At 47.7% G+C, this 27,497-nt stretch overlaps 1 protein-coding gene across 1 annotated transcript; it reads left to right on the plus strand.

Moving 5' to 3' along the window:
* The first annotated feature begins 9,753 nt into the window (after positions 1-9,753).
* Positions 9,754-25,421, plus strand: ALG6 (ALG6 alpha-1,3-glucosyltransferase). Its single transcript, XM_068198949.1, has 14 exons — positions 9,754-9,916; positions 12,777-12,861; positions 14,608-14,697; positions 15,348-15,436; positions 17,089-17,171; positions 17,782-17,846; positions 19,732-19,917; positions 20,120-20,255; positions 22,187-22,272; positions 22,638-22,722; positions 23,765-23,835; positions 24,116-24,184; positions 24,599-24,797; positions 24,961-25,421. Exons 1-14 carry the CDS (start codon positions 9,835-9,837, stop codon positions 25,153-25,155), a joined length of 1,521 nt encoding a protein of 506 aa, XP_068055050.1. The 5' UTR covers positions 9,754-9,834; the 3' UTR covers positions 25,156-25,421.
* The last annotated feature ends 2,076 nt before the right edge of the window (positions 25,422-27,497 follow it).

The raw sequence follows: 27,497 nt of genomic DNA on the forward strand, positions 1-27,497 counted from the left end.
AGGCCGTGGCCGTGCGGTGTCCGAGCGCGGATCTTTCGTTTAGATCAGGGAAATCATCAGGATTAAAGCAGCGGTTCTTCCCCCGGGAAAGGATCGGCCTTTCCCGGTTAATTCCCAATAACTCAGCTTTAATAACATCTGTTAAAATTAAAAATAATATACATACATACATATATTTTTTTTCGGGGCTGAAATAAAGAGACAGTCAAAATGAAAAAAAAATTAATATGTAGCGTTATAATATTTAAAGCGGCGCTTCGGGGGGTTGAGCCTGGTGAGATCTCGGTGTCTCCTGAGCACTGACGGTGTTTGGTACTTTATTATCTCCCTCTTACAAAGTTGAATTTTTGTCACCTTGGAAAAGCGTCGTGGATTTTGCTTTTCCGCTCAAATAATTCGTTGTCTTTGTTAGGAAAATCGGCGGCGTAAAATGCAGGCGGGATGCGGGATGCGGCAGGCTCGGCTGCGGGAGGAGATGAACCAGGCGCTAATTTCCCCTCCAACAACCCTCTGGCAGCCGGGGATTTAAAATAAATATATAAATAAAAGTGTCCTTGCTTTCCTGGTAAGCAGTAAATATTATTTCTTCCTAAGTAAATATTTATACCTCCGCATACATAGACTAAAATAAACCAAGCAGCCCCGGTGATGAGATCGTTTGAACTTTATAAATAAGGACTCGCTAATCATCTGCCGGGGACAGGGAGAACCTGGAGGGAGCGGGGACACGCGGGGCCCTCCGCGGGCACCCACGGCCCCGCGGAACCCCGCGGAGCGGAATGTGGCGGTGCGTGGCGGTGTCAGAGGAACGAGTCGTTTCACAGTTGTGTCTGGCTAATCGGTTTTACACAAACAGCAAATGGTGGGTGATTCGTGCGATCGAGGGGGTTTCTATATTTAGCCGGTCCCCTGGGAAAAAAGAAAGGAGCCTCTGCCCGGAGTCGCTGCGAGGCTCAAGAAGCTGCTGATCCAGGGCTTCCAGAGGACACCGGATAACAGGGGCTCATTCCATTCCCCAGCCTTTGTTACTTATAAAATTACTCGCTCATATTTCCCCACATAGCAGCAATGCCTCGGCTCGGCATCTGCGCGCCGGCGGCAGCGGCACCGGCAACTTTCCTGCCCGCTGCCTCCCTCCGGGAATCGCTTCTCCCTCCGTAACCTCCGGCCTCTCTTTCTCTCCTTCGCTTTCCCCTCCATCGCCGAGGACAGCGGCCCGCAGGAGAAGCTTTTCCCGGGGAAGCGGCGGCGGCGGCGGCTCCCGGGGCCGGGCGGCACCGGGAAGGCGCGGGGCTCGGGAAGAACCCCGAGATGAGCCCTCCATCCGGCCGCCGCCTCCCCGCGGGAGCGGCCGGCTGCCCGCAGCCGCGGGGCCGTGAGCGGCAGCGGGGCCGTGCCCGCAGGTGGGGGCTCCCGGTGGCGGCGGGGCTGCAGTGGCGCACCGGGGCCTGAGGGGGGCGCGGCAGCTCCCACTGCACCCGCGGGGAATGGGCGCGCCCCCCCGGGGCCGGGAGCACCCCCGGGACCAGAAGCATCCCCGCAGTACCCGGATCCGGGAACACCCTCGGAGCATCCGCGGGGACCGGGATCGCCCTCACGGCCCGCGGGGTCGGGAGCACCTCCGGGGCCAGGAATACTCCCGGGGCCGGGAGCACTCTCGGAGCCGGGAACACCCCCGGGGCCGGGAGAAACCCCGGGGCCGAGAGTCATCGGGGAATACGGGAGCAATTCGGGGGATCGGGAGCACCCCCGGCGCCCGCAGCCGCCCGGGACGGCACCGACGCGGGAGCGCTCTTGCAGCGGGCGGCACGGTGGGGCGTCCCGGCGGGTCCCGCACAGCTACCGGAGGGGATCGGGAGTCCAGGGGGTGTCAAAAATCGGTCCTCGAAGAGGGGAGGGTTTGCAGCCGGGACGGGAGCGGCTTTCCTGTCTGCCAGCGGAGTGGGCGCAGTCCTCACAGCCGGACCGGGAGCGGCGGGCCGGGGACAGCCGGGAGCAGCATATCCCGGCCAAGTTCCCTCGGCCACGGGCCGCAACCAAACAACAGAAACTCCTTCCCTTGTTCTTTCCCTTGTTTTGCCTTCCACAAACTTGTCCGCCGCATATGGCAAAACTTGACACGGCCGGTGACAGATGCCCATTAGTATAAGTCGTGTCACGCCGGTCCCTGGGGTGTGTTGGAAGTAACCAGATCCGAAACACCGGGAAAATGACCCTCCCGCAGCCCCGAGAGTTTACCCAGAACCACCACCCCCTGCACCCTCCCCGACCCCGCTCTTTACTTATTCCAATTACGGCCCCGCCGCTCCCTCCGCCGGGGAAAGGAATTTTTAATAGGATCTGGCGATAGGATCTGGCCCTCATCCTCTAAACCATCACGCTGGTTGAAAAAGGGACGAGATGGGGCTCATTAGGGCCATTTCCTCGGCTGATGCGGGGCTCCCGGGGAACCCTCTCGTTTTCGCTGCGCGGCCGCGGGACTTGTGCCCCCCTTTCCCCCCCTCTCTGCGCTACCGGCTCCCAACGCCGTCTATTTATAGCATCACTGGTCTCTCCCGGGTACAAGAGCGGGGCTGAAAGTTTGGGGCTAATGGGTGTTGAAAGGCTGCGGCGAGCGCTGGAAAAGGCAGGAGAAGACCTTTTGCGGTTATTTATAAACGTGTATTTATCGCGCGTGTGTTTTTATCTCAGTAAGCAGCCCCAGCGTTCGGGGTATCCCCCTCGCCTGCCCCCAGCCCAGACCCGCGTGGCGGCAGCAGTGTCCCCGGAGGGGGGCAGCGATCGGACACCCCGCTCCGGGGCTGCGGGAGGGCAGAACTGAGGCCGGGTTTACCGCAGGGACAGCGCCGGCAGCGCTCCGGGCGGCCGGGGAGCGATGTCCGTCGGAGACCTCTCCTTCTCGGTCTGTCACACCGAGAGGTGGCCAGAGGAAATCATCCACCGGTGACATCAGCCCCCTTTGGGACACGGGCAGCGTTTGAGGACGGCTCCGGCTTCCTCGGGGGTTACGGGCTCGGCTCGGCGCCGGCGGTACCGGGGGATTTAACCCGCCCCGGCCGCACCTCCAGCACTGCCCGAGCCGGCCCGGGGTCCGTTTCCTGGGCCGGACACAAGGGAAGGAGCACCAACATTTCGCTTTGGGATGAGCCGCCCCTCATCTTTCGCGGGGTGTCCCACTCCGGGAGAAAGACAGCAAGGATTGCTTTAGGGGAAGCGGGGATTTCCCCTCACCCCTGCGGGCAGGGGTCAGGGGGCAGTTCCCGGGGGATGGGGGAATTCGATGGGATTTTGCCTCTCGGGGCACCTCGGGCAGTTTCGTGGTCTCTCCTTCGTGTCCGAGGTGCGCTCGGGGCCTGTCCCCGCCTGCTCCGAGGAGGCGGAAAAACAGCCTGGCCATTCCCGGGGGCATTTTATTGGTGTTAAAAGGCAGCGACTGAGGAATCACAGCGAGCTCCGCTCAGGTTACGCTGCCCATCCCCGCGGCTGCGGACAGTCCGGGCATCCCCCGGGGCGCTGACTGATGCGCTTCAACCTCCGCCCGCAGCCGGGAGCATCCGTGTCACCCATCCCCGCAGCCTCGCTCGCCACCGCCGCGCCTCCTCCCCGAGCCGGGGATCGCCGCAACCGGGCTAACACCCGCCACACAGTTTTCTGGAGAGACAACACTTCGGTTCCGGGGGCTTTTATTGAATTACGTGTTACCAGTCCTAAAACATTAAGCGTTATGTACTTAAAAGATACAGAGCATAGGTATTACATCCACAGGAAGTATTTTAGTCAGTGAATGTTCAATGTAGCAGGTAGAGATGAACTTAGCACGTCTTCCAGACTGAACTGGGAACAGACTCTTCAGCCATAAAATGCACTTAACAGTCTATTTAATAGTGGCGAGGTCCTTGAAAATGCAATATCCATGCTAATCTTGCCTTTTTCTAAATCAGAAATGAAAAATAGGTCAGGAAGGTAGAACCTTCCCCTTCCATTTAAAATGTGACATTTAATCTATTTAAATAACTAAGTAAACTTTATTAATCCGGGATTTGGTAAGCAAGGTGAGGAAGCCGGAACCGCGCGACTTTATTAAGACTGCAAAATGTGAGAGGGAGCATCCTTGAACTCCAGGTGCGATAAAATCCCGGTTTTCTTGAGCTTCAGCGAAATGGGAAAAGCCGGGACATACGAAAACCGCCCTACATCTCCTGTCCAGGAAAGGATGGAATGTCCCGCTCTGCTTTACCGAGGACTCGGAGCATCCCCAGGGCTGGGATCCCCGGGTCGGACGAGGGAAACTCCGTGTCGCCCAGCGCCTAGAAAATAGCAGGAATGAAAGAGAAAACCCCAAACCATCAGCAATTTGTAATTACTTTATTAAGTGCCAATATTGAATGGGGAAAAATAAAAATAAATCCATCTCCCTGCGGGCTCAGGTTGTGGTTTCTGTCACGTTTACTCCTGGTTTTGCTCGGCAAAGGAGAATGCGAAAAAGCCGAGGCTGCTGAGGGCTCAGAGCGGGGCTCGCAGCGCGGCTCCGTGCCCGCTAAATCCCGGGCCATGTCCTGGGCTCGGGATAGTCTGGGAATCTGCAGATTGGGAATCTGCAATTGCAAACGCCTCCAGAGTTTGTTCCCCTGCTCGCCCCGGCACCCCGGCTCCGCTCACAAACGAAATTCTGGCTGAGCTGGAACTTTTTATGGGCGCAGGCTCTTCAACCCCGCCCGCCCTAGGAAAAGACTTTCTCATTATTCTGGCCGCATTTCACCCCAAATTGATGGATTGTAGCCTTGCCACCGCTCGGCTGCCATAGAGCCGGGGTGGAGGAGAGGAGGCAGCGGAGCTCCGAAGCCTCCCGAGAACGCCAAGGGTTAAGAAAAGCCGTTTATCTGCTCATTATCGGCTTCTCTGTACTCCTGAGCACCAAAACCCCGCTCGTCTCCTACCCCGCCGTATCAATGTGTCCTGAATGCCTTTTCCAGTCATTGATCTGGTCAAAGTCACCGCAGAAACACAAGTGACAGAGACTCAATTCCAGGCGACGCGCCCGATGCGAGTATTTAGAAAGCATTCAATAAAAGAGCTTTCCCGGGGAGTGAATGATTTCACCTTGCAACAAAGAGCGCTCGGCTAATTGAAATAATGCACTTGAATGTGCGGCCGTGGGCTCCTGCTCGCCCATCCCAGAATTAGCAATAAAATCCAAGGAAAAATCCAAAAACTCCTCTTTTTAAATTTTTTTAAATTTTTTTTTTATTTTGTAATAGTCCACAGGCAACGAGCCGGATTCGGGGGGTGGCTGAGTTATCAGCGCTCCCCGGCCTTGCTCTTTGGGGAATTCCGGGCATGGAAAATCCTGGAGGGGAGTGTAGAAGGAGAGGAGAGAGGTACGGAAATAGGAATCTGCCCTGGTGATCCTCCCCCGGGCTTAGGCTGGGAATTCACATGTTTCAGTGCCATAAAGCAGCTCCAGCCGCCGTGGGTTCAGGAGGTGTAACTCTAAGTTAGCTCGTAATTGATGAATCTGTAGGATTATCCTTATTTTACAGACTTGTCATTTCCAGACATCCCGTCAAAATCCTGAAATGGATGCACTTTACCCAGCAGGAATAGAAATTATGGAGTGTATCAGATTAGGCAAACTGTGTAAAATTCGATGGGCATAATCTGCCACTTTCCACAGGATTATGGCTCCAAACACCTTGGCAAGCCAGCAGACAGGTGTGATTTTTACCTTTATCTGTTTAAGAGAGCTTTCAGTCTCTTCACACCAGCCCACGTGAGGCAACAGCACAAGTGGCTGAAATTATGGCAGGTGTAAGACGCACCAGGATGTCCAAAGAATTTGCACTCAAAAATGGTTGGGATAGTGGAAATCAGCATCCTGCGTTGGAAAAACATCAAGGAAGAAAAGCCATCTCTGGTGTTATGAAATATTATATTTATAGTGCTTATGCATTTTAAAAATTATCTGCACATCTTAAAAAAAAAACCCACTTTGATTTGCAGCAATCTCTGTTTACTTTAACGTTTCTGTTGTAAGTGATCAGGCATTTCTTGGCCACATTTGCTTTTTGTAGCAGCTGTGTTTAAATCCATCACAACTTTCAGCCCTGGGATTCCTGTCCCAAGGAGAGCACTGCTGCCAGCTCACCTGGCAGGTGTGGCCATGAAACCCTCAGTACGTGGCGTTAGTTTTAAGAATAATCACTTTTCTATTCAGTTTCATGTCCTGACCTCAGTCACACAACCAGAAGAAAAGACCAGGTTGGATGGGGCTTGGAGCAAGCTGGGATAGTGGAAGGTGTCCCTGCCCAGGAATGAGATGATCTTTGAGGTCTCTTTCGACCCATCCTGTGATTCTCTGTGATTTGTTATGCTCTATACTTCATCGAGACCTCCAAGAGAGTTAACAGGGGCAAGAGTGAAAGGTTTAAAAGTGAGGCCTTTGGTGCATCACCGAGAGATTCCAGAGTCTTCCTCGCTGGAGATACTCAAGGCTGTCTGGGCACAGCCCTGTGCTCAGGGACGGCCCTGCCTGAGCAGGGAGGAGGCACCAGACGACTCCACCGTGGTCCCTTCCAGCCTCACCCAGCCTGGGATCCTGTGCTTTGTTCCAGGTATTGTCTCCAAGCTGTAAGGGCTGAGGAGCTGCTCAGCTAGCTGGCATGGCAGAAAAACATGAATCCCAGACTGGTTTAGGTTGGAAGGGACCTTTTAAAGCCCATCCAGTGCCACCCTTGCCATGGGCAGGGGCACCTTCCATTGTCCCAGGTGCTCCGAGCCCCATCCAGCCTGGCCTTAGCCACTTCCAGGGATCCAGGGACAGCCGCAGCTTCTCTGGGCACCCGAGCCGGGGCCTGCCCACCCTCACAGCCAGCAATTCCTCACCAACACCCCCTCGATCCCTGCCCTCTGGCAGCGGGAACCCTTCGCCTGTCACTTGTCCAGAGTCTCTCCATCTCTCCGGAGCCCCGTCAGACACTGGACAGGGCCCTGCGGTCCCCCTGGAGCGTCCCCTCCTCCCGGAGCCGGCCGCAGCCCGCCCAGCCCGGCCCCATCCATGGCGGAGCGTCCCTGAGGCGCTGCCGCTTCCCGCCCCGCGCACGCGCGGAGCCCGCCCGGAAGGCGCCGCGCAGGCGGAAACGCGCGCGCCGGCCCGAGCCCGGTGAGCGCCCGCGGGCGGGACGGGCCGGGCCGAGCCGAACCGAACCGGGCCGAGCCGAGCCGAGCCGAACCGAGCCGAGCCGGGCCGGGCCGGGCCGAGCCGAGCCGAGCTGGGCCGAGCCGAGCCGAGCCGAACCGAGCCGAGCCGGGCCGAGCCGGGCCGAACCGAGCCGAGCCGGGCCGAGCCGGGCCGAGCCGGGCCGGGCCGAGCCGGGCCGGGCCGAGCCGAACCGGGCCGAGCCGGGCCGGGCCGAGCGCGGCTGCGGGGGCTGAGCGGCTCGGCGAGGGCGGTCAGGGGTCTGTGGGGTGAGCCGGCTAAGGGCGCTGAGGGCTGACGGGGCTGAAAGGCTGAGGGAGAGCGGCTCGCGGAGTCTGAGGAGACTGAGGGGGCTGAGGGGGCTGAGGGAGAGCGGGTCGAGGATTCTTAGCGTGCTGAGGGGGCTGAAAGGCTGAGGGAGGTGGGGGAGAGCGGGTCGAGGAGTCTAAGGAGTCTGAGGGGGCTGAGGGAGAGCGGGTCGAGGAGACTGAGGGGGCTGAAAGGCTGAGGGGGGTGGGGGAGAGCCGGTCGAGGATTTTTAGGGGGCTGAGGGAGGTGGGGAGAGCCGGTCGAGGATTCTTGGGGGGCTGAGGGAGGTGGGGGAGAGCCGGTCGAGGATTCTTGGGGGGCTGAGGGAGGTGGGGGAGAGCCGGTCGAGGATTCTTGGGGGGCTGAGGGAGGTGGGGGAGAGCCGGTCGAGGATTCTTGGGGGGCTGAGGGAGGTGGGGGAGAGCCGGTCGAGGATTCTTGGGGGGCTGAGGGAGGTGGGGGAGAGCCGGTCGAGGATTCTTGGGGGGCTGAGGGGCAGCGGGGTCCGGTGGTGGCCGGGGGCAGCTCGGGTGGGCTCGCAGCTCGGCCCCGGTGCGAGCCCCGCAGCGCCAGCCCGCCCTGGGGCTCTGAGGAGGCCCGGGCAGAGCGAGGGGTGAGATGAGGGACAGAGGCGTCTCCCCTCAAGGATTAGGGAAACAGCAGGGTTGTAGTCAGGTATTGCTGCAACAAATGAAATTCTTCATTAGGTGTGTGCGTTTCTCAGCTGCTGAAATGAAGTCTTTTAAAAGAAGTTCTGTTCAGGACCGTGCATCTGTGTCTGAGTTCTGTCAGCTTCCTTGGGCCAGGGGTGGGTGGTTTGTACTGGTGTTACTCATCTGAATCTTCATCGTAGGCAGTGTGGAAGGATAACTTTTTTTTGATTTTTTTTTAAAGTTTTTTTTAGCTGTGAGTTTCACCTCATTCTTACAGGTGGGATGTTGAGATCACCTGATCAGGTGTTGCACATCCAGGGGAAGGTGAAACGTTTGGGATTGACCAAACCGGCATTATCATCCCCTGAAAATTATTCCTAACATTCTTACCCACAGGATACCAAGAATTAAGAGATCTATGCTTTAGAATCTAATAAAAGCATGGCTTTTTGTTGTAGGTAGTATGGGATAATTATTAAAGGTGAAAAATAAGTAGGAAAGAATATTTTAAGGGCCACTTTTGAGAGCAGAGAAAGAAACACAGTATCCCAGAAAACAATTGTTATTCCAAATGTAGGAAATGGCAAAAGTAAACGAGTGAAACAGATGAGGGAGTCTGTAGGTGAGGCTGGTGATAGGTAATAATTAAGAAGGTATAATTAATTAATGATGTGGCAAGATAGAAAAGAAGGACAGATGTATCTTTTATTCAGATAAAAGTGCCTCCGCTGTGGCTTAGGCACAGGTGAAAACATGCAAATATCAGTGTTCACCTTCCTACCTATAGATGGAGATCTGCTGCCACAGATTTAGATTATTAATTAACTTCTTTTTTCCCCTTGGTGGTGGTGTTGGATCACACCTTTCTGTGAATAGTAAATAAATATGGGTGGAGTTGGAGAAGATTAAACTAAATATGCCTTAGATGTTGCTTGTCTGTAACTAAAACAGCAGCTCAGTGCTTCTGCTGTATGGGATTTTTGGTTTTGGTCAGTAGCAAGTGCATTAAACTCACTTAAATCAAATGATGCCTTTTCTGCAAGGAAAGTCTGTAGCAGTTGTACCCTTCAAGACTGAAGTAGTTTCTTCCTCACTTTTTTCCTAGTGCAGACTAAAATTTTTCTGATTCTTCGGGTTGAAGCATCCATATTCTATAGTCAGTTGTTTGATAAATTTTTTTTTTAGATTTTTTTTTTTTTTTTTTTTTTTGCATAGGGCAACATAATAATTTTCCTGTTTCTTGCTTTCTGAGTTTCATGCACACAGCCTTCAATTTGACAGACCTGGCAATATTTCTTACTTTTACTGGATCCTTAGAGTGGTGCGAGAAGCTTGGTGGGACATCAGCCCTGTTGCTTTTTGGAGGTGGAAGGATGGAGGATAATGTCTCCTGACACCGATAAACTTTGAAATAACTTTTATTTTGTTTAAACCAGCAGTGGTGCCTGGACCAGATGTGCACTTTGCATGATCTGGCTGTGGAGCTCTTAACTGAGGAAAGACGTGGCATTAACTTAACACTGGGACATTGACTCGCTTTTTAAACGCTGTGCTTGTTAATAGCGCAGTGAGTTATTAGTGCAGGGGCTGTTCAGCAGTGATGGCTGAGCACAGAAGGCCGGCTGGTGCTGTAGCAGTGCCCCTGCTGTGTCCCCAGGTGCCTGGAGTGTCCCAGCCATGGAGAAGTGGAGCCTGATGAGTCTGACGGTGCTGCTGGCACTCACCGTGCGCTGGGCTGTGTCCCTGGGCTCCTACTCAGGTAAGGCACCTGCACAGGCTGCAGCAGCGCCAGGGACAGGGGTTATGGGGCTTGGGAGAAATGCACATGAATGGTACTTATTGCTTATTTATTTTATTGGTGTTTATATAAAACCATACATAGGAAGCAATGTGTCATCTCAGCTGTTGTTATATTTTAGCTTCTCTTGATTTCCCTGAGAATTCTTTTTTCTTATTTTTTGAAGTGTGCCATGATTAACATCACAGTTTGGAGTAGAACACTGGAAAAAACCACCATAACTTTTTTTTGGGTGGTGCTGATGATCATTAATATTTTAGGATCAATATCTGCCTGTTTTCCCCTGTACCTTTATTTGCAGAATATTGCAGTCCACTTGTACATTTGCCTCATATTGTCTTTAAAACCCTGTAGCAGATACAACCTTATTGTTTATATTTTTATTTAGCTTATATTTGGCTAATCCTGGTGCTAATGAAGACAGTGCAGAGGTGACATGGAGTGAACAATGACTCTGCCTTGTAGCTGTACCTCCTTAAGCTTGTTTACAGCAGGAGCCAGAGCTACATTCTAGTAATGGATGTACATTCTCCTCCTCGTGTCAGAAGGCTTGCAAAGAATTGGCAAGTTCCTTTCCAAGCCTCCCAGTTCCATTCCCACACTTGGAATAAGCTTGCACAAGGCTTGCTCTCTGCAAATTAAAAAAAAAAAAAAAGGATAAACAATGAACCAATGCTTTCAATCCTCATCAGCCCAAAGAATCACAAGTTAAATTCTACTCTGTTTTTTTTTGAGGCAAAGGGGGGCCTCATCCCCTCAGTAGCTGGAGCTGCTCAGGAGCATTCTGGTGATTTTAAACTGGTCATTCTGGGTTTCATTTACTTGAAGAATTTGCTTGAAGCTGAACTGCATTTCCAGTTGTTTTGGTTTGAGTTTGCTTTCTCAAAATGCCATTTCTGAGAGATCTGTAGGTAACGGAGGTTTTTACCCATCTCTAGGCAGCAAACACCCTGTCTTCAGGCATACACTGAATTTCTCTTGCAGCGCAGAGGATTTATTTAGAATTCCGTTGCTAACTAGATTTTTGTAAGTTGATTTAATTTCAAACCAATCAAGATTGTGGAAGAGAGTCTAAAATAAAGCCTGAGCTAAAATAACTAACAGTTTTTAAATCTTATTTCCTTCCCAGCTGATATAACTGCTTTTGGAATAGGAAAAGCTGAATCTGATCCAGTCCAGCAAATTATTAAAGCTTAATTTTGAGCATTGGCTAGCTGTAAAAAGACAAATTCCAGTGTCAGAGCTGTCAAACACATAAATCCACTGGGATTATTTTTTTTCCTCTTTGACTTCCTGCAGATGTGATAAACTTTTAATTCCACCCTCGTTTACTGTGCACCCTTGGATCTCTGTCTCGTTCCCACCCTGTTCCTTGCCATCAGCTTGCCTCTGGATCTGCCTCTGGAATTCAATGAAAAAGCAGAAACTAATACCTGGGTTTGAAAAGTTACCATTAGTGATGACCTGGTCTTGGGGAATTACTGAGGAAAAATTTGTTTTCATAGGTTAATGCATAATTTTTTAATGCACCTGCTAAATACAGGTGTTGAGAGGCAGCTTCAAACCCTTGAAAAAAATCCGTTCCCAGGTTAGCAATAAAACTGAATAAGATCACTACTTTTAAGGTATTTGTGAGCATTTTAAAATAACATATTCCAGTTTTGTTAATTTTTAACTTAGTTTTTTGGTGTACTTGGTGCTTTCTGTAGATGGAAGCTAAATGTGCATTGTCAAACTAACAGATCTGTAATTGGCTTTTAATAATCAAACCTTTGGATTAAGAACTTCTGATCATTCTGAAGTCAATTAATTTTTTCATCCTTTTTTCTCCCTTGAGATTGAGAAATTGATACACACACAAACACTCTAAATCTGGGTAGTATCTATTTTTTATTTCAATAATCCAGTGGCAGATTCTTTGTTCCACTGGACTTACAACTACAGAATTGACTGCTGAAACTCCAGAGACCTCACTTATTTGGGAAACTTTAATTTGAATGTGTGAGAGTGGAGATACTCTGCTCTCTCCACCCCCCAGGAAAAAATGAGCAGAGATAAGAGATCCTTTGCACTTTCTGGGAATGAATTGCACATTGCTGAGCTCGTGGGATTCCCACAAACATAGATCATGGGTGAAACCAGAGATGGCTTTCCTATATTTTAAAGAAGCTCTTAAATCTCTGTCTGGCCCATGTCAATATTTCACTGGGAACACAATCAGTCCAGATTCTGTTCTCAGTGATCAGGTTAATAGAAGTAAATAAACTCTGGGAAGATGCTTTGCATGCTGCTGTTATCACACTTAGGCTTCCATCGAGGGGAGTGTTTGACATCTGAAGTATTTGCATTGAGAAAGCTTTCTTTTCCATGAAAATGGCAAATATTAGTATTGTAATGATATTAATAGTGAGGTACCATGACATGGCTGAAACAAGTGAGAATATTGACAATTATCACACACCAAGGGAGTGCAGCAGTTCCCACAGAATCACTGTAACGTGTCCATTATGTGCATTTTCCTAGTTCAGGGAAAGTACCACATTTTTCATCTGCACTTGGAAATGATTTTTTTTGTCAGATGAGGAAGCAGTTCTTCACAGCAGAGTATCTTGATAAATGCTCATTGCAGAAATCTCCAGAAAGCTAAAAGAACACATAACTTTTTCTTTTTTTTCTCTCTGTTAGGCTGCATGATGAGATCTCTATTTGCTCTCAATATAGAGGAATGGAGAATAAAATTAGTAGTTAATATGCAATACATAACTGAGGGAAAGCAATCTATAAACCAAATAATGTCCTGAATGCTGTGTCCTCTTTTTAGGGGCAGGAAAACCACCCATGTATGGAGACTACGAGGCTCAGAGGCACTGGCAAGAAATCACCTACAACTTACCCATCAGGCAGTGGTACGTGATGCTTACAAAGGGAGAATGGGAGGAAATCCTGCTTGTATTTTACACCTCTGAGTTCATTGTTTGCTTCCACGATCCATGAGATTTTTAAATGTGGAATTCTAGATTTAATGTGCAAATGTAGCGAGCTTCATTTGTACAGATCATATAAAACAGGAGGAGAATTAGTCTAAATATTTTATTTATTTTTGCATTATTCCCAATATTCTTTAGAGTAAAAAATTGAGTCCATATATGTGCTACAACTCAAATTGGAATATACTGTAGTTCCAGTTCATCTTCCAGCAAGGACAGCAGTGTTTTGGGTGTATGATATAATTTTTCCCTGTCTGTCTGTTGGGGAACAGACTAATTTGACAAAATAGAAAATTAATTCACTTGTATTCCGTAAATACATGTGAACTCTGTAGATGAGTCTGTGTAGTGACCTCAGATCATCTTGTTGTTCCTATATTCTCATTTTTGTCCCTTTATTTTTCCTGGTGTCCAAACCCTGACTGTGCCAGAGCTGGGATAAGAGGTGTTAGATAATAATGGAGTTGACAGCTTTGATCCACTCTGTTACACTGAACTGCATCTCCTTAAAAATTAGGAGTTATAGCAGCCAATATTCCCAGGCATTCCCAGGGGCCAGGTCAGACACTGCTGCAGGCTGGGTTTAGCTGAGGGGCTGCCAGGTGGGCACCTTGGGCTTGTATTTGCTCTCTGGTTTTGTAATTGATGTCATTTTATATTTATAATTGAATGTTTTTTTTGGGTTGGGTCTGCTGTGGGAATTGAATCTCTAATACAGCAAAGTGGGTGTTTGGAACAGCACATCTTGGCTGATAGGCAAGGGATTGTATTCTAGAATTTAAATATTCCTGGTTTATATTATTCTGTAAAGTCCTTTAGGAACCTCTTTTTTTATTCTACTGATCATTAAAACTCTGAAAGCTTCCTTACTAAATATTACTGGGTATATAAGGGTTGTTTTCCTTTTTTTATTGAAAACCTTATGGAAGGTAAAATGAAAAAATAATCCCCCAAAACTGGCAAATTCCCTGAAAGTTGCAAACGGTGACATTCTGCATAAAGAATCTGCACTGCCTTGGCAGGAGCAATCTTGAATTGTAGGATAGGAGGCAGAGATGCAACTCAAAGAAATGTGATTTATCATCTGTTCAGAAGACACTTCAGGCAGCTCATAAAGAATTCAAGAAATATCATTTACTATTATAAATGTCAAAAATCGGCTGCATTTGAAGAGAGGAAGTGGAAGAGCCAGGAGCCTGCCCCGTGGCAGTGGGAGCAGGCAGGCAGTGTTTCACTGGGAGGTGGGAAGGGGCTGCTCCTCGTTGCTGGAACTTCTCCTTGGACAAACCCCTCTGATCTCACTTGGAAGAGGTGACTTCATTTTGACTGCTGCCATAGAAATCCTGGCACAACATAATCCCAAATGGGAAAATCCTTTTCCTTCCTTTCACATGGTCTGCCTGGGTTTGGAGGTAGAACCAGGAGTTTTTCTCTCCACTGAGGCGAGCTTTAGCAGCTTTGTTTTCAACCACAAATAGGTGAACTCTGCATCACTTTTGCTGTTACTTTGTTGCTTGAGACTTATTTAATGTGAAGTAAAATTAGGCAGGTATAGATGCTGCCACCTTCTATTTTGGATTTGGAATGCATTTACTATTCAGTCTTTTCCTTAGGTCAAAACCAAGCTGGAAATGTAGTCTTTAAATCAATTTTTTTTTTTTTTAGGTACTTCAATACAAGTGACAACAACCTGCAGTACTGGGGCCTCGATTACCCACCTCTCACTGCCTATCACAGTTTTGTGTGTGCTTACATGTAAGTTCAGTGTTTGAAATCCTGTGTTACATTCTTCTTTCTGGATATTCAGCTTTCCCTACAAGCCTCTGCTGGATCTGGGATGCCCAGGGGAAAGTGCTGTAGGAACAGGGGGCATTGCCTGGGAAACTCTCGTGTGTGCAGAGCCCAAGTGACATTTGATGAGTGGATATCATGTAAATAGAATTCTGCTATTGGAATACTTTTTCCACAAGGGCTTTGCTGCTGTTGGAATGAGACTTATGGAATAAGAATGTAGGTTAAAGTGCACAGGCACAGCTATGTGGGGCATCTATGTGAACTGTAAATGGTTTATATTTAATACTTAAGCATGAAAGGTATTTACAATTGTTTTTTTTTAAAGTCCAGGAACCAGACTGGAGGTGGTTATCTTGTCCTAATAAATATTGTATTCCATTTTTACTGTTTCCAAAGGTTATTTTTTTTTAATTGTGAAACAGTCTATAGTGTAAACTGATCTAGTGGTGAGGAAAAGCTTTCATTGATCACTATTGCTCTCTGAAATATTTCTTCTCATTCATCTTAATTCTTGGAATCTGCTCCTGTCTGTGTCATCTTTATTGCTGCAAGGAGTGTAAAGGGAAATGAGAACTGTCTGCATTTTGATGTGTCTGTACTTTGTTTTACAGTGCAAAGTTAATAAATCCTGATTGGGTTGCTCTGCACACATCTCGGGGCTACGAGAGCCAGCCCCATAAGTTATTTATGCGTGCAACAGGTAGGAAGATTATATTTCCTTGGGATCATCCTGCACATTTGTCTTGCTTACTAATTCAGCATGTTTAATATGCAGCTTCTCTGTCTTTACTGGTTTATTCTCAGGTTTTTAACTGGATTCCTTTTCTGAGCCAAATTCACGCATTATTTCCTCTTCTGCCGTCATTTGTGAAGCTATAAATATAAAATACAGAAACAAGTTTTCAACCCAATTAATTAATTAAAAACTCTAAAATACAACTGCTCTTTGTGGCATAGACCCACCTTTTAATTTTGAAAACTATTCTTGTTTTCCCTTCTATTCTGATAAATAGTCTTTTATTTTTAGCATAACTTGGTTTTTATTGTAAAATTATTTTACATGTAGCCTGGCTTTTCCTGACTTAATCTCTGGAGGTATCAAAGATCTTCTTTAGGAGCTGATCTCAAAGGCAGAAATATTTGGTATTTTTACTGTGAGGAAAAAAAAGTAAAAATTTATTTTACGACTTGTGTTCTAAATTTGTCTTCCTTCATTTGATTCTTTTGAACTGCAAACAAATGCAGAAGAAGATTTGTACCGTAATTTAGTGGCTGCAGCAGTGGGACAGCAAACAATGTGGCCAATGAACTCTTGTTACTATTTTCTTTCATTTGAAATGTCTTTTGCTTTTTCTAAAATGCTTTCTGATTGCAACAGCAGAATTTGTTGTTCATCAATAGCTTTTCTGTACTTCACAAACCTCTCAGTCTGCTCTCTGGTAATTGATTGAATTGAAAAAAAATAAAAATCACTAGTATTTAATTACCCTTGAAATGGTCTTTATTAATTTTGAAATCAACTCACTTGATACAACACTGATGGATCTGGAGAGCTGATAAACACTTTTCAACAGGGGCCATTTGAAGAGTGCATTAAAATAATTCAGGGTGGTCAACGGCAGCTTTATTTTAAGCATCAGTGTATTTGTTTTGCTAACACCTTGGTTATATTTGTTTAGTTGTGGCTTAAGCTGGCAAAACCATTCATCCCTGGATAACTGAAATATTTAAACATCTCCACTCCTTCTTGGAGCCACTGCACATTTGCTGAAAGTGGTTTGTAGAAATAATCTGAGGTTTTTCTTGAGTTTTTAAGACAACTCAAGAAGAATTCACCTGCTGGACATACCCTGGGCAGGGGAACCTGCTGGCTCTGTTTTCTTGTCCCTTCTCACAAATCCTTGCTGTAGGCAGGTGATCAAAGCCAAATCCCTGCTTTCAGTCTCTTTATCCCTGTCACTGGTAATTCACCCAGAGACTGGGATAATCTGGAGTTTCTTCACTGTGCCCCAGCCTCTCTGTCCTGTCCCACAACCTGGGCCCAGGCAGGGCTGATTTCTTTGGGGCATTCCCGAATGCCTGCCCTGCTTGTGGCATGTGAGGAACTAGAGAGTGACTGAGGCTGTGCCAGGAGCCAGGACAGCTGAACACGTGGAGGCAGCAGCTTTGGGACATCAGAAATGAGCCTTAGAAACATTACCAAGATCAAATTCTGTAGACCTGGTTCTTTTTGTCCTTTGAAGTGGATCTGCCCAGTTTATTTCTGATATTTTAATGTTTATTTGCCTTTGTTTTTTCCTTGCCTCCTCCTTGTGGGAGGATTCTAATGGAAAGTTAATCTTTATTTTTCAGTGTTTGTTGCTGATTTGCTGGTTTATATCCCTGCAGTTATTTTATATTGTTTTTCCTTGAAAGAAACATCTGCTAAAAAAAAGGCAAGTACCTGGTGTGTGTAAATTAAACAAAGAAAACACTGTTAGTACAGAGAGGTGTAACGCTGATTTAATTAACACCTAGAACACCCCTGATGGCTTCCATGTAAAACTGATGACAGCCACTATAGCTCATATAGGCTTTTCACTTTAAAACATTAAAAAGCCTTTATTTTATCTTACAGCAATTATTTTAATGCTTTTAATAACAAGATTTTCCATGAATTTATTACTTGATTAGAAAAAAAAAATAAGATTTGTGGTGTGACAGGGGGGTATTTGGGAACTGTTTGTCGTGAACACTCCTTACAGCAGATTTTGGAATAACAAGGTTCCTGATTCTTGGAGTGGTTTAAGATGGGTGTAGGTAGTCTTTGAGCTATTTTAAAGGGCAGACAATATTAAATATTTTCTAATATATGGCAAATCTTTATCCTTGTTTATTCCTCAAAATATTCCTGACAGATGATTACTTGTAGAGAATAAGATTCCTACATATAGGATGCACCATGGAGGGGCACATTTTTGTACTGGAGCAGGAGAAGTTCCTCTGTCTGATGTCTAATTTTGGACTAATTATTTTTCCCCTCTCTTTTTTGATCCTTCTTGCCAGGTTTCCAGTGCTCTCTGCATCCTGCTTTACCCAGGCCTCATCCTTATCGACCATGGGCACTTCCAGTATCCTTGTTCTGCATGGAAATGAATTCCTGCTTATGGAATTACTGCTCCTTAGCACTTGTTAGCTGAGCACGGGGTGACTTTGGTGTACAAAGTCATCTGGGGGGTTCTGCCCACCTCAAACAGAGATATCAAAGGAAGCTGCAAGTCTGAAACATACTGGAGATAAAAATTATTGATATTGGCACAAATCAATCCCAACATGAATATCATTCTTCCCATGCCTCCAGCTCATCTCCCTGTCAGTCACTTGACTGCAGGCAGCATCGGTGGGGTTGTGACAGGGAGGAGAGTGATGGGTTGTGCTCCTGTGATTTGTGTGTGCAGAGGGAATCCCCTTAGATCTTCCTGGGATGGCAGAGCAGTGGCAGGTGGAGCTGTGTGAAATGTTCAGCTCTGTAAAACCTCCCCTTCTGCCTTGGCTGCACAGCTCAGGGAGGTGAGTTCAGGGCTGGCTGCTGACACCTTCACAGGGGCTCTTTATTAATAGCAATCCTGCTTTTATACTGGTTTGTACAGGAGCAGCCAATGCTGTCAGCTCACCCCGTGCTGGAGGTGCAGCAGCTGCTGCTGAGGCAGGGATTTCCTGCAGATTTCTGTGCCAGCCCTGCCACTCTGATGTGACCGATGCCACCCTCTGAGCAGCTCCAGCAAGGCACAGATTGGTGTCTCTGAGCTGCTGCACATCTGCACGACCAGGGCCTCTCGCTGTGAGTTTGCTGATGTGAAATCAATGAGGTGTCAAATACACCTGGTGATGTGGAGTGGGAAATGTGAGTGGGCTGAGAGCTCCGTGGGCAAGCTGGATGTGTTGTCACAGCTGCTTAGGTTGACAGAGAGAAAACAAAATATTGTGACATTTCTGACAATACAAGAAATACAAGGGACTGTTTACAAGGGATGGAATGACAGGACAGGAGGGAATGGCTTCCCACTGCCAGAGGGTGGGTTTGGGTTGGATTGTAGGGAGAAATTCCTCCCTGGGAGAGTGGGCAGGCCCTGGCACAGGGTGCCCAGAGCAGCTGTGGCTGCCCCTGGATCCCTGGCAGTGCCCAAGGCCAGGCTGGAGCAGCCTGGGACAGTGGGAGGTGTCCCTGCCATGGCAGGGGGTGGCACTGGATGGGCTTTAGGGTCCCATTCAATTCAGTCTGGGATTCTGTGTTTACTGGTTTTTCTAAGCTTTTCAAAAAACAAGTAAAAGCTAAAGCTTCCGTTACAGTTTACAAATATTACAAAACTTTGTTGTAGTTTAATAGTAAGTGTAGCTTAGGCTCTTCAAGATCTCCTGAGCCTGGGAAGCTCTTTCAAAGTCACACGGCAGTAACTTTGTTTTCAGCAACTATTACTCATTGTTTGGGCAGGATTAGCAGTCAGGTAACTGGTCATGGATGAGGGTGCCTTGTGTGTGTAACAGAATCACAAACCCTTCAGAAGTCCTTGAAGGAAATTATACATAATTTAAACACTGACATATTTGAATATTCTGCACGTATCTTGCGGGAGCTGGAGGGAAAGCTTGTGAGAGCTTTATCATTACTCATGTAAATACCAAGAAGAAAATGTTGCTTGTTGCAGAGAACTCTCAGTGCCACCAAAAGCTGGGTTGGCTGAATGCATGTGTAATTACATGTGTAATTAACACACACAGAATTTGCCCTCAGATTTGCCTGGGCAAGCTCTGAATCAAACTTTGGAAATATAAAAGTTACACTTTCAATGGAAGTAATTTTTTAACTTTGGGGGCAACATAGTCACAACTGGCAATGTGTTCTTAAAACTAACTTGGCAAAACTCATTTTACAAGCTATTTCTGCTTTCCCTCAGGGCATTAATTGCTGCCTTCCAGGAGTGAGAAGTGTGTCTTGTCCTTGACATAAAAAACCATATACAACTCAGTGAGCCTTGGCTTGGCCCTGTGGGCTGTCCTTTGTTTGTCCCATGACTGGGATCTCCTGGGCTCTGTGGCATTTTGCTTGGCCTTAAATTATAAGCAAATGGAGCTCTACCATTCCCTGCCCTTTTTTTGCTATTTACTTGGAAAGTGCTTCAAGAAGGGACTGAAAGGAAAGGGGTAAGTGGGTTTAAAGTGTTTTATTTTCCTCAGGAATCAGCCTGGCACGGGGAATGGGGTTGTCCTTGCCTGCACATGGGCATTCCTGGATTCATTGCTGTGGGAGGCACCGGTGTGATGTGTTCCTGTCCCGCGGGATGAGGCTGGCAGGATCTGTGCCCAGCACTGCTGGCTGCTGTGCTGATGTGCTGTGCTGTTGCAGGTTGGTGCTGCTGGCTAAACTGGCAGGGACAGTGCTGGTGTCCTTCGCTGCCTGCTGGCTCCCCTTCGGCACCGACGTGGAACAAATCATGCAAGTACTCAGAAGACTCTTTCCCATTGACCGAGGCTTGTTTGAGGCATGCATGTTTTCTTCTCCCACCCACTGCCCTGTCCTGTATTCTTAGATCCCTGGAGAAACCTTCAGGCTGACCTTTAGGATTTCATGGGGGAGACACAGCGCAGGGCGAGTAACTCGAGACGGCTTCTTCAGCAGTCGTTTCTTGCCAGTTATTTAATCCAGTGTTTAACCCCAGCTCAGCTGGCATCTTCCAGGATATTATACCAGGAGACAACACTTAGCCCATCATCAAACCCATACTTCAATCCATACATTTTTCCATTGAAATAGATTCCATGGTAATTGACAGTGTCAGAAGATGTAACCTTGAAAGTCGACGGCTTTGGCCTCTTGGGTTCTGCTCCCCTCTTTTCAATGGGATTAATAATTTTTTAAAAATAATTTTTAAACTGTGTTTTAGATACAGCCTAGAACTTTCCTTTTGTCTCACCTTGTGCAGTTTCCACAATATTTTCCAAAAGTTTTAGGCCACTTCTGCTTTTGGTTTTGCTCATGGTGTGAGCATGCCCATGCTGAAGGTGCTGAGCCTTAATCCAGTCACTCCATTCCTCATTTATGGAATGGCAGTGCCACAGGAATTTGGGAGAAGAGAAAGGGTTCCCACGTCCGAGGTCACAGGGAGTTGCTGCTGTTTTCATTGGGCCACGAGTCAATATTACACTTTGTACAGCAGGTTCTCAATTTCAGGCTTAACCCAGAAAATGAAGCTTTGAATTTCCAGGCTGTCACGAGGGTTAAAGCAAATTCTTACATAGTTTGATTAATCTTAATTATTCTTTTAATGTTGTTCAGATGTAAATAATATCTCAACTGGCACTTTTTTTCCCCCCAAAAGTTAGTGCCGATGTACCAAATGCAGTGGAGGTGTTCCTAATGTATTCTCTGCTAGCTTAATTTAAAAACTCCAGCAAACACCAAACAACCTCTCCAAAAAAGACACTCCCAAAAAAAACCAATGACCTTTTTCCTTGACAATTATTTGGAATTTATAAAGGACTATGATTTTGCTCACCACACCTTTTATTGAGTACCAAGCTTAAAAATAAAATCTTTAAATGACAATAACCAGTGAGTCTGAAAGAGCTGGAGGATTTTAGTCTAATATTAGCCCAAATATTTCCTGAGCTGCTCAGGGCAGTGACTTGCTGGGTGCTGATGGAGATAAAATGAGAATTTGTCCACGTAAGCAGCGCTCAGTAACTTGGCCTGGGGTGTGACAGGTTCTGTGCAGCTCCCATTTGCAGCCAGGGTGTGCCAGTTCCCATTTGCAGCCCGGGAACACTTGCTGGTGGCTGGAAATTCAGCCTGGCTGTAGGAGGAGGTTGCTGGTGCTGCCAGGGCTGTGTTCCCCGGAATCCCCGGCAGATTCCGGGCGCTGGCAGCGGGGACGGAGGGGGCTCAGTTGCTGCTGGGAGTTGTGTCTACACAGCTGTGCCTCCAGCAGCTGTCTGGGGATGAGTTTCACCAGCAGGAGAGCTGCAGTTACAAATTTAATTTTGAAAGTGATCCTAGCACAAGTGCTAATGTCTTTAGGCTTCTTGATTTATTGGGGGTTAACTCTGTGAGTGCTAGCAGGCAGCGAGCACGGGCAGGTACGGGAGGAAATGGATTTACACGGGCCTGGGTTTACTCAGGGACAGTTTCACAGCCTTAGCTCCACAAAATGTCTGCTCTGTTGTCGTCTCTTGTGCTGAAGAACTGTTTCTCACTTATTTTAGAGCCTGTTTTAATTGGGCCTCTCGAAAATTTCCATTTTTGAGGAGCACAGTCATCCCCAGTACATCTGAGAATGTGATGTACTCCTGCAAGTGTTGTTTGCACTCTCATGGTAGAAACCCAACCATCCCCACCTCCCAAGCCCCATTGTTCCCACAAACATGAGTGTAATTATATATAATTATCACTGATTACCTTTTCATTTCCTTCCAGGATAAAGTAGCCAATATTTGGTGCAGTCTAAGTGTCCTTATAAAGATAAAGAATGTAATATCTCCTCGAACTCAGCTAAAACTCAGGTAAGACATAACTGGAGTGAATAGGTAGTTTTTATCTGCAATATTTTTTGCAAGAGCAGTAAATTTTCTCAAATTGTATTCTTTCCTATACTGTAGTTTTCTGCCAAGTCATGATGGAGAAATACTGGGAATATTTATGATTGAAAAATTCCCTGCTTGTTTGTATAGTGATTCAAGCTGCTTGGTTAAAACTGAGTTAAAATTTGCAAATTCAAAGAATTCAAATATCTTTCAATGCTCTTGAAAGTCAGAGCTCCCAGTTCCCCTTGACTCAGTGAAGAATTCAGGTCTGGCTCTGCAGAGTGAAGTGTTCATGGCTGTAGTCCCTCATGTATTAAAACTGTTCTTCTTCCCCACTCCTTTAGTTTTGCTGTAACATTCCTGAGCCTGCTCCCTGCCTGTATCAAGCTCACTGTCCAGCCTTCCCTGCGAGGGTTTAAATTTGCCTTGGTGAGTGTTTGCTGTTCACTGCTCCTTGTTTTGTATCCACCACGAGCACTGGAGGGCAACCAGCAGTGCCAGCAGCATGTGTGCAGGGCACAGAGGGTGGGAGCCATCAAATGCTGCAGGAATTGGTTAAAAAGTGTTTTACTTCCTCAAATCCAGGGCTCTGACCTGGCCTTTAAACCCAGACTTGTTCCTTAAGCTCAGTTTTCTTTATTTAACTCAGTATTTTTATTATCTTCCTCTGAAGAGCCTTTGGAAGATTCCACACACATTTAAACCTCATGTAGAATTGGGATTTCTCCTTTTTGTTTGGCTTCCAAAGTGCCAGTTTTTCTTCCTTCACTGGCTGCAAAATTCCATTAAAAATTCCCCAAATGGACATTGTGAGCTCATGAGTGGTTTGAAAATAAAATTATCCCATTTTCCAAAATGTTTGCCTTCTCTTAGTCACATCATTGAATTGAAGCACATTGCTACGACTCCTGTGCAAAAACTGAGTTCTCCTTGAAATCAAACTTAGCTGGAGCTGGGTCCAAGTTTCAGGGTTACAAGATAATTTTTCTTTTTATCACATTACCTAAAACATGTTTATTCCCAAGAACTGGTTGGTTTTACACATTTTTATTTGGTGGGGGAATAAAAAGACAATTTGCTTACTTTTTCTGTTGGCTGGTCACGATGAGGAGCAAAATTTTGGGTCAAAAACGGGGGTCGTTCTTAGCAGGAGTGGGATTTGCCGGTGCCTGTGTGTGGGAATGTTGTGATTCCTTGCTCTTGTCAGGGAAGCTGAGCAAGAGTGAGGCTCTGCGTGAAGGACTTTGTGACTAATTCTGGATAAACTTCCAGACAAGGTGGTTTTGGTACGGGAGGGTGGTACAGGAGCTGCTCTGGGTGCCTGGGGTCTGCACTGCAGGAAATGCAGCAGTTAATGGGAAAACTCAGCTCGTTTAGCTGCTGCCCCCACGCAGGGCCTGCACCTGCAGACACCAGAGCAGAGCCTCGCTTTGCAGTCACAGGCTGACACATCTCTGCTCTCTCTCCTAAGGTCAGCTGTGCCTTGTCATTTTTCCTGTTCTCCTTTCAAGTCCATGAAAAATCCATTCTTCTCGTGTCAGTGTAAGTAAAGAATTTTTTTGTGGAGAAAATTCGATCTTTTCCTCATTTTCTTATTGCATGCTGCTTTCACTTACAAGTAGATTTTAACAACTCTTCACATTTCTTTTCTAAATCACATGTGAATGAAGGTGTGCAAGTACAGCCAGGCTGGTCTGTCCTGTCAGTGGTGGCTGTGGGGACAGTCACCAGCACTGCTGTTCCGTGGGGCTATCCTACATGGACTGGGAGTGCTGTTGCATTAGGGAATAGTTGCGATCTCTTTTTCTTCCTCTCATTCTAGCCCAGTCTGCTTAATCATAAATGAAATCCCCTTCATGGCCACGTGGTTTCTACTTGTGTCAACTTTCAGGTGAGTTGGAAAAACTGTTAACAGAGCTGCAGAGGGACTGGGGACAGGGCAGGGAGGGACAGGACACAGGGAATGGCTTCACTGCCAGAGGGCAGGGATGGATGGGACATTGGGAATTGGGAATTGTTCCCTGGCAGGGTGGGCAGCCCTGACACAGGTGCCCAGAGCAGCTGTGGCTGCCCCTGGATCCCTGGCAGTGCCCAAGGCCAGGCTGGAGCAGCCTGGGACAGTGGGAGGTGTCAGGGTTGAAACAGGATGAGCTTTAAGGTCTCCTCCAACCCAAACCCATGTGTGATTCCACGAAAACCCTGTTCTGCCCCAGTCCTAGCAAGGAGAAATACATTTACTGGTTTTCTCTCTTCTCCCTGCATGCTGTGGCTCCCCTGGCACGCTGCTGGCCCTGCCCCACCCCAGCCTGCTGCCCCTGCTGCTGAAGGACGAGCTGCTGCTGCCCTACGCCGTCACCACGCCCGCCTTCCTGGCCGTGTGCCTGGCCTCCTTCTCCATCCTGGAGAAGACCTCTGCCGAGGACCTCCAGCTCAAGGCCTTTTCCCTTTCCCTCAAGGGCTACGTGTCCTGGTTTAAGTCCTTTCCCAGGATTGTCAGGAGCCTGGTAAGCAAATGTCACTCCTTTACCTCTTCCTTGCAGCTTTTCCCAGCACTGAAGCATCAGTGGAGGGGGGCTGTGACTTTTGTGTGCCATGTGGAAGAGTGCAGAGCACCCAGCAGTGAAGTGCAGCTGTGTCTGAGGTGTTGCATCACTCCTTGTGTTGCAGTTCCTGCTGTCCCTGTCCCTGATGGGAGTCCTGTCAGTGCTCGGTGCTGCGGTGCCTCCTCCCCAGCGCCTGCCGGATTTGTTCCCCCTGGCCGTGGCCGTGGTTTCCTGCCTGCACTTCCTGCTGTTCCTGGTGTATTTTAATGTTGTGATACTCTGGGGCTCCAAGAATAGAGGGCAGAAGAAAATCAGTTAATGAAGCTGAAGCTGCAGGACTGGGAGTGCTCAGTGAGAGGTGCCAGCACTGCAGAGGAGCCTCTGTGTGATGGACACAACTCAAGGAAAGCCAGGAAAAACCTTTTGCTTATTTAAACACAAAACAAAGACTGTTTTAAAGGAGAACTATTTTGAAGAGCATTGGGAATGGGGTTTGATTTGTTTTCTTTGGAAGTGTCATACTTTTGTTACCATTTGTACACCTAAAATGCCTAATAAAGGACCAAATTTTGAATTAATGCTAAAGCAGCATGAAGTTTTCTCCTTTCCCAGGATAAAAAGCACAAGGAAGGTAAGGCAGGTAAAGTTTAAACTCGTGCCTGGCAGCACTGAAGTTGTGGTGCTGAATTGCTTTACGACACAAACCTGGCTTGTGGCTGTCAGTCACTGTCCCCCTTTGCTGGGGGTCAGCAGCTCTGGTGTGGCTCTAAAACTGCTGCCAATCTCTTTAACAGGACTGAAAAGCCAAAACTTTTGGTTCTACTGCAATAAAAGCTGAGGTGCTGCAGTGCACTTTGAAAATACCCAAACCCCTTATTAAATTGCACAGCAATTTGCAGATGTAAACTGAACTCAACTCTGCAATTTCTCCCTGGGCACAGCTCAGCCTCCAAAGCCAATAATTCAGAAAATACAAATTGATTGAGTAATTATAAACATAACAAAGCATGGAGGAAGAAAATAAATCATAAAGCAATTTAGGGTCGTATAGTTTAATTGGGAGTCAGTCTACCCTTTTTTTCTGTATCTATATATAAATATAAAAGAAGCAACCCCCTTGTTTGAAGGCTTCCCCTGTCACATTCCAGGCTGTCACTGCCCTCAGCCTCAGTGTGTGAATCAGCTGTTCTGGGAACTTCCAGCCGGGCCAGTTCTGAGCCCTGGCACTGGAGTCCCACAAGCTCAGTGTATTTGTGCACTTTTTCCAGGCTTATTTGTTGTGGAAAAAATACCCCCAGGCAACACTGTCCCCCTGGCAGCTCAGAGAGAATGGAAAGGGGGCTCTGGGGTAGGAACTAGCATACTGGGGGTGAGCACAGTTCAGTTTCCCTGCACTGAAACAGTTCCTTACAAAACAACAAAACTTCCATCTTTTCACAAGGGTTTAGGATTTCCTGCGGGTCTGACTCTTAACTGGCATGCAAGAGCTCTGCCCACAGCACGGCCTTTCTGCAAGTGTGGGCTGAGGGGTATTGGGACACAAAATAGGAATCTTTGTCTCCAGAGGCTGTGAAATCCCGAACCCGCCGCGTTTCCCCCAAGGAACGTCTGCCTGATCCGTGCCAGCCTGAGGAAGGGCTGTACCGCGTGCCAGGAAAATGAAGGGGGATGGAAGCAGAGCGAGCCCAGGGTCTCCTCAGCCCCTCCAGGGTCTCGTCAGCCCCGTGTCCAGCAGAGCCCAGGCCCATCCTTCCCCCGAAGCCAAACATTAGTTTTGGGTGTATCCCTTTCCTTTGTCCTTGAGGTGGCCTCGGGGGGTGATAAAGTGAGAGTCACCCGATCCACCTTGTGTGGAACTGGACATGGTTCCTAACAGCCCCAGCTGCTTCAGAGGCAAAAGCCTGGTACAGCAGGAGGTCAAAGACACAGAGAGGCTCAAAGGCTGGGCTGTGCACGAGGGGCCGAGCAGCAGGAGCTCGCAGTGCAGCTCCCATCTCCCAAAAATGCCCGGTTCAGTGACTGCCATGGGGGAGTTCTGCTGTGCCTCACTGCTGCCCATCATCACCTTTGCTGTTGGTTCCTGAACAAGTTTGATGCTGTTCTTCCAGGACTGCCCAGAACAGCTCGATTTAGACCAGCACAGTTGGTTCCAGACTCTTCTGAGATCAGTAATTATTTAATTTCCAGCTCCAGAGGCTATAGAAACTCTGGCTGGCTCGGGGACCCTCAGCCTACAAAGCTGGGGCTGGGGCACCTCACACACACAACCCCCAGCTGAAAGCCTGGCAGACCAGAGGGAAATGAGAACTGACACAATTCCCTCAAACACTTCCTAACCTTCTTCCCAGTCAGACTGCACAGGCAGTGAAGTGCAAAACCATTTTTATTAACTGAAGACTCCCAAAGCTTGAGCATGTGTGGGCTCAGCCACACCTTGAACACCTTGATCATGCTGGTGCTCAGAATTTTAGTTCTAAAAATCAGTTTATTTGAGGATGGGACTTTGCAGTGGTAGAAAGGACATTCAAGTGTTTGTTTTTATGCTGGACTTTGATAAGAATAAATTGTTTTACTGCACTTTTTCAGCCTAATTGCAAGGATTGGAGAGGCAGGGGATTCACTCGGCTGCAGGAGTGAGGCTGAAGGAAATAGAAAAGCAGC

The sequence above is a fragment of the Anomalospiza imberbis genome, chromosome 9 (genome assembly GCF_031753505.1).
Source record: "Anomalospiza imberbis isolate Cuckoo-Finch-1a 21T00152 chromosome 9, ASM3175350v1, whole genome shotgun sequence".
In the NCBI taxonomy this organism is placed as follows: domain Eukaryota; kingdom Metazoa; phylum Chordata; class Aves; order Passeriformes; family Viduidae; genus Anomalospiza; species Anomalospiza imberbis.

Bases quoted from the DNA above. Each gene is read 5' to 3' on its own strand.
- ALG6 (XM_068198949.1), top strand. From the start codon at position 9,835: ATGGAGAAGTGGAGCCTGATGAGTCTGACGGTGCTGCTGGCACTCACC. The intron at 22,273-22,637 runs GTAAGACATAAC...CCACTCCTTTAG, and splicing joins CGAACTCAGCTAAAACTCAG to TTTTGCTGTAACATTCCTGA. The intron at 22,723-23,764 runs GTGAGTGTTTGC...CTCTCTCCTAAG, and splicing joins GAGGGTTTAAATTTGCCTTG to GTCAGCTGTGCCTTGTCATT.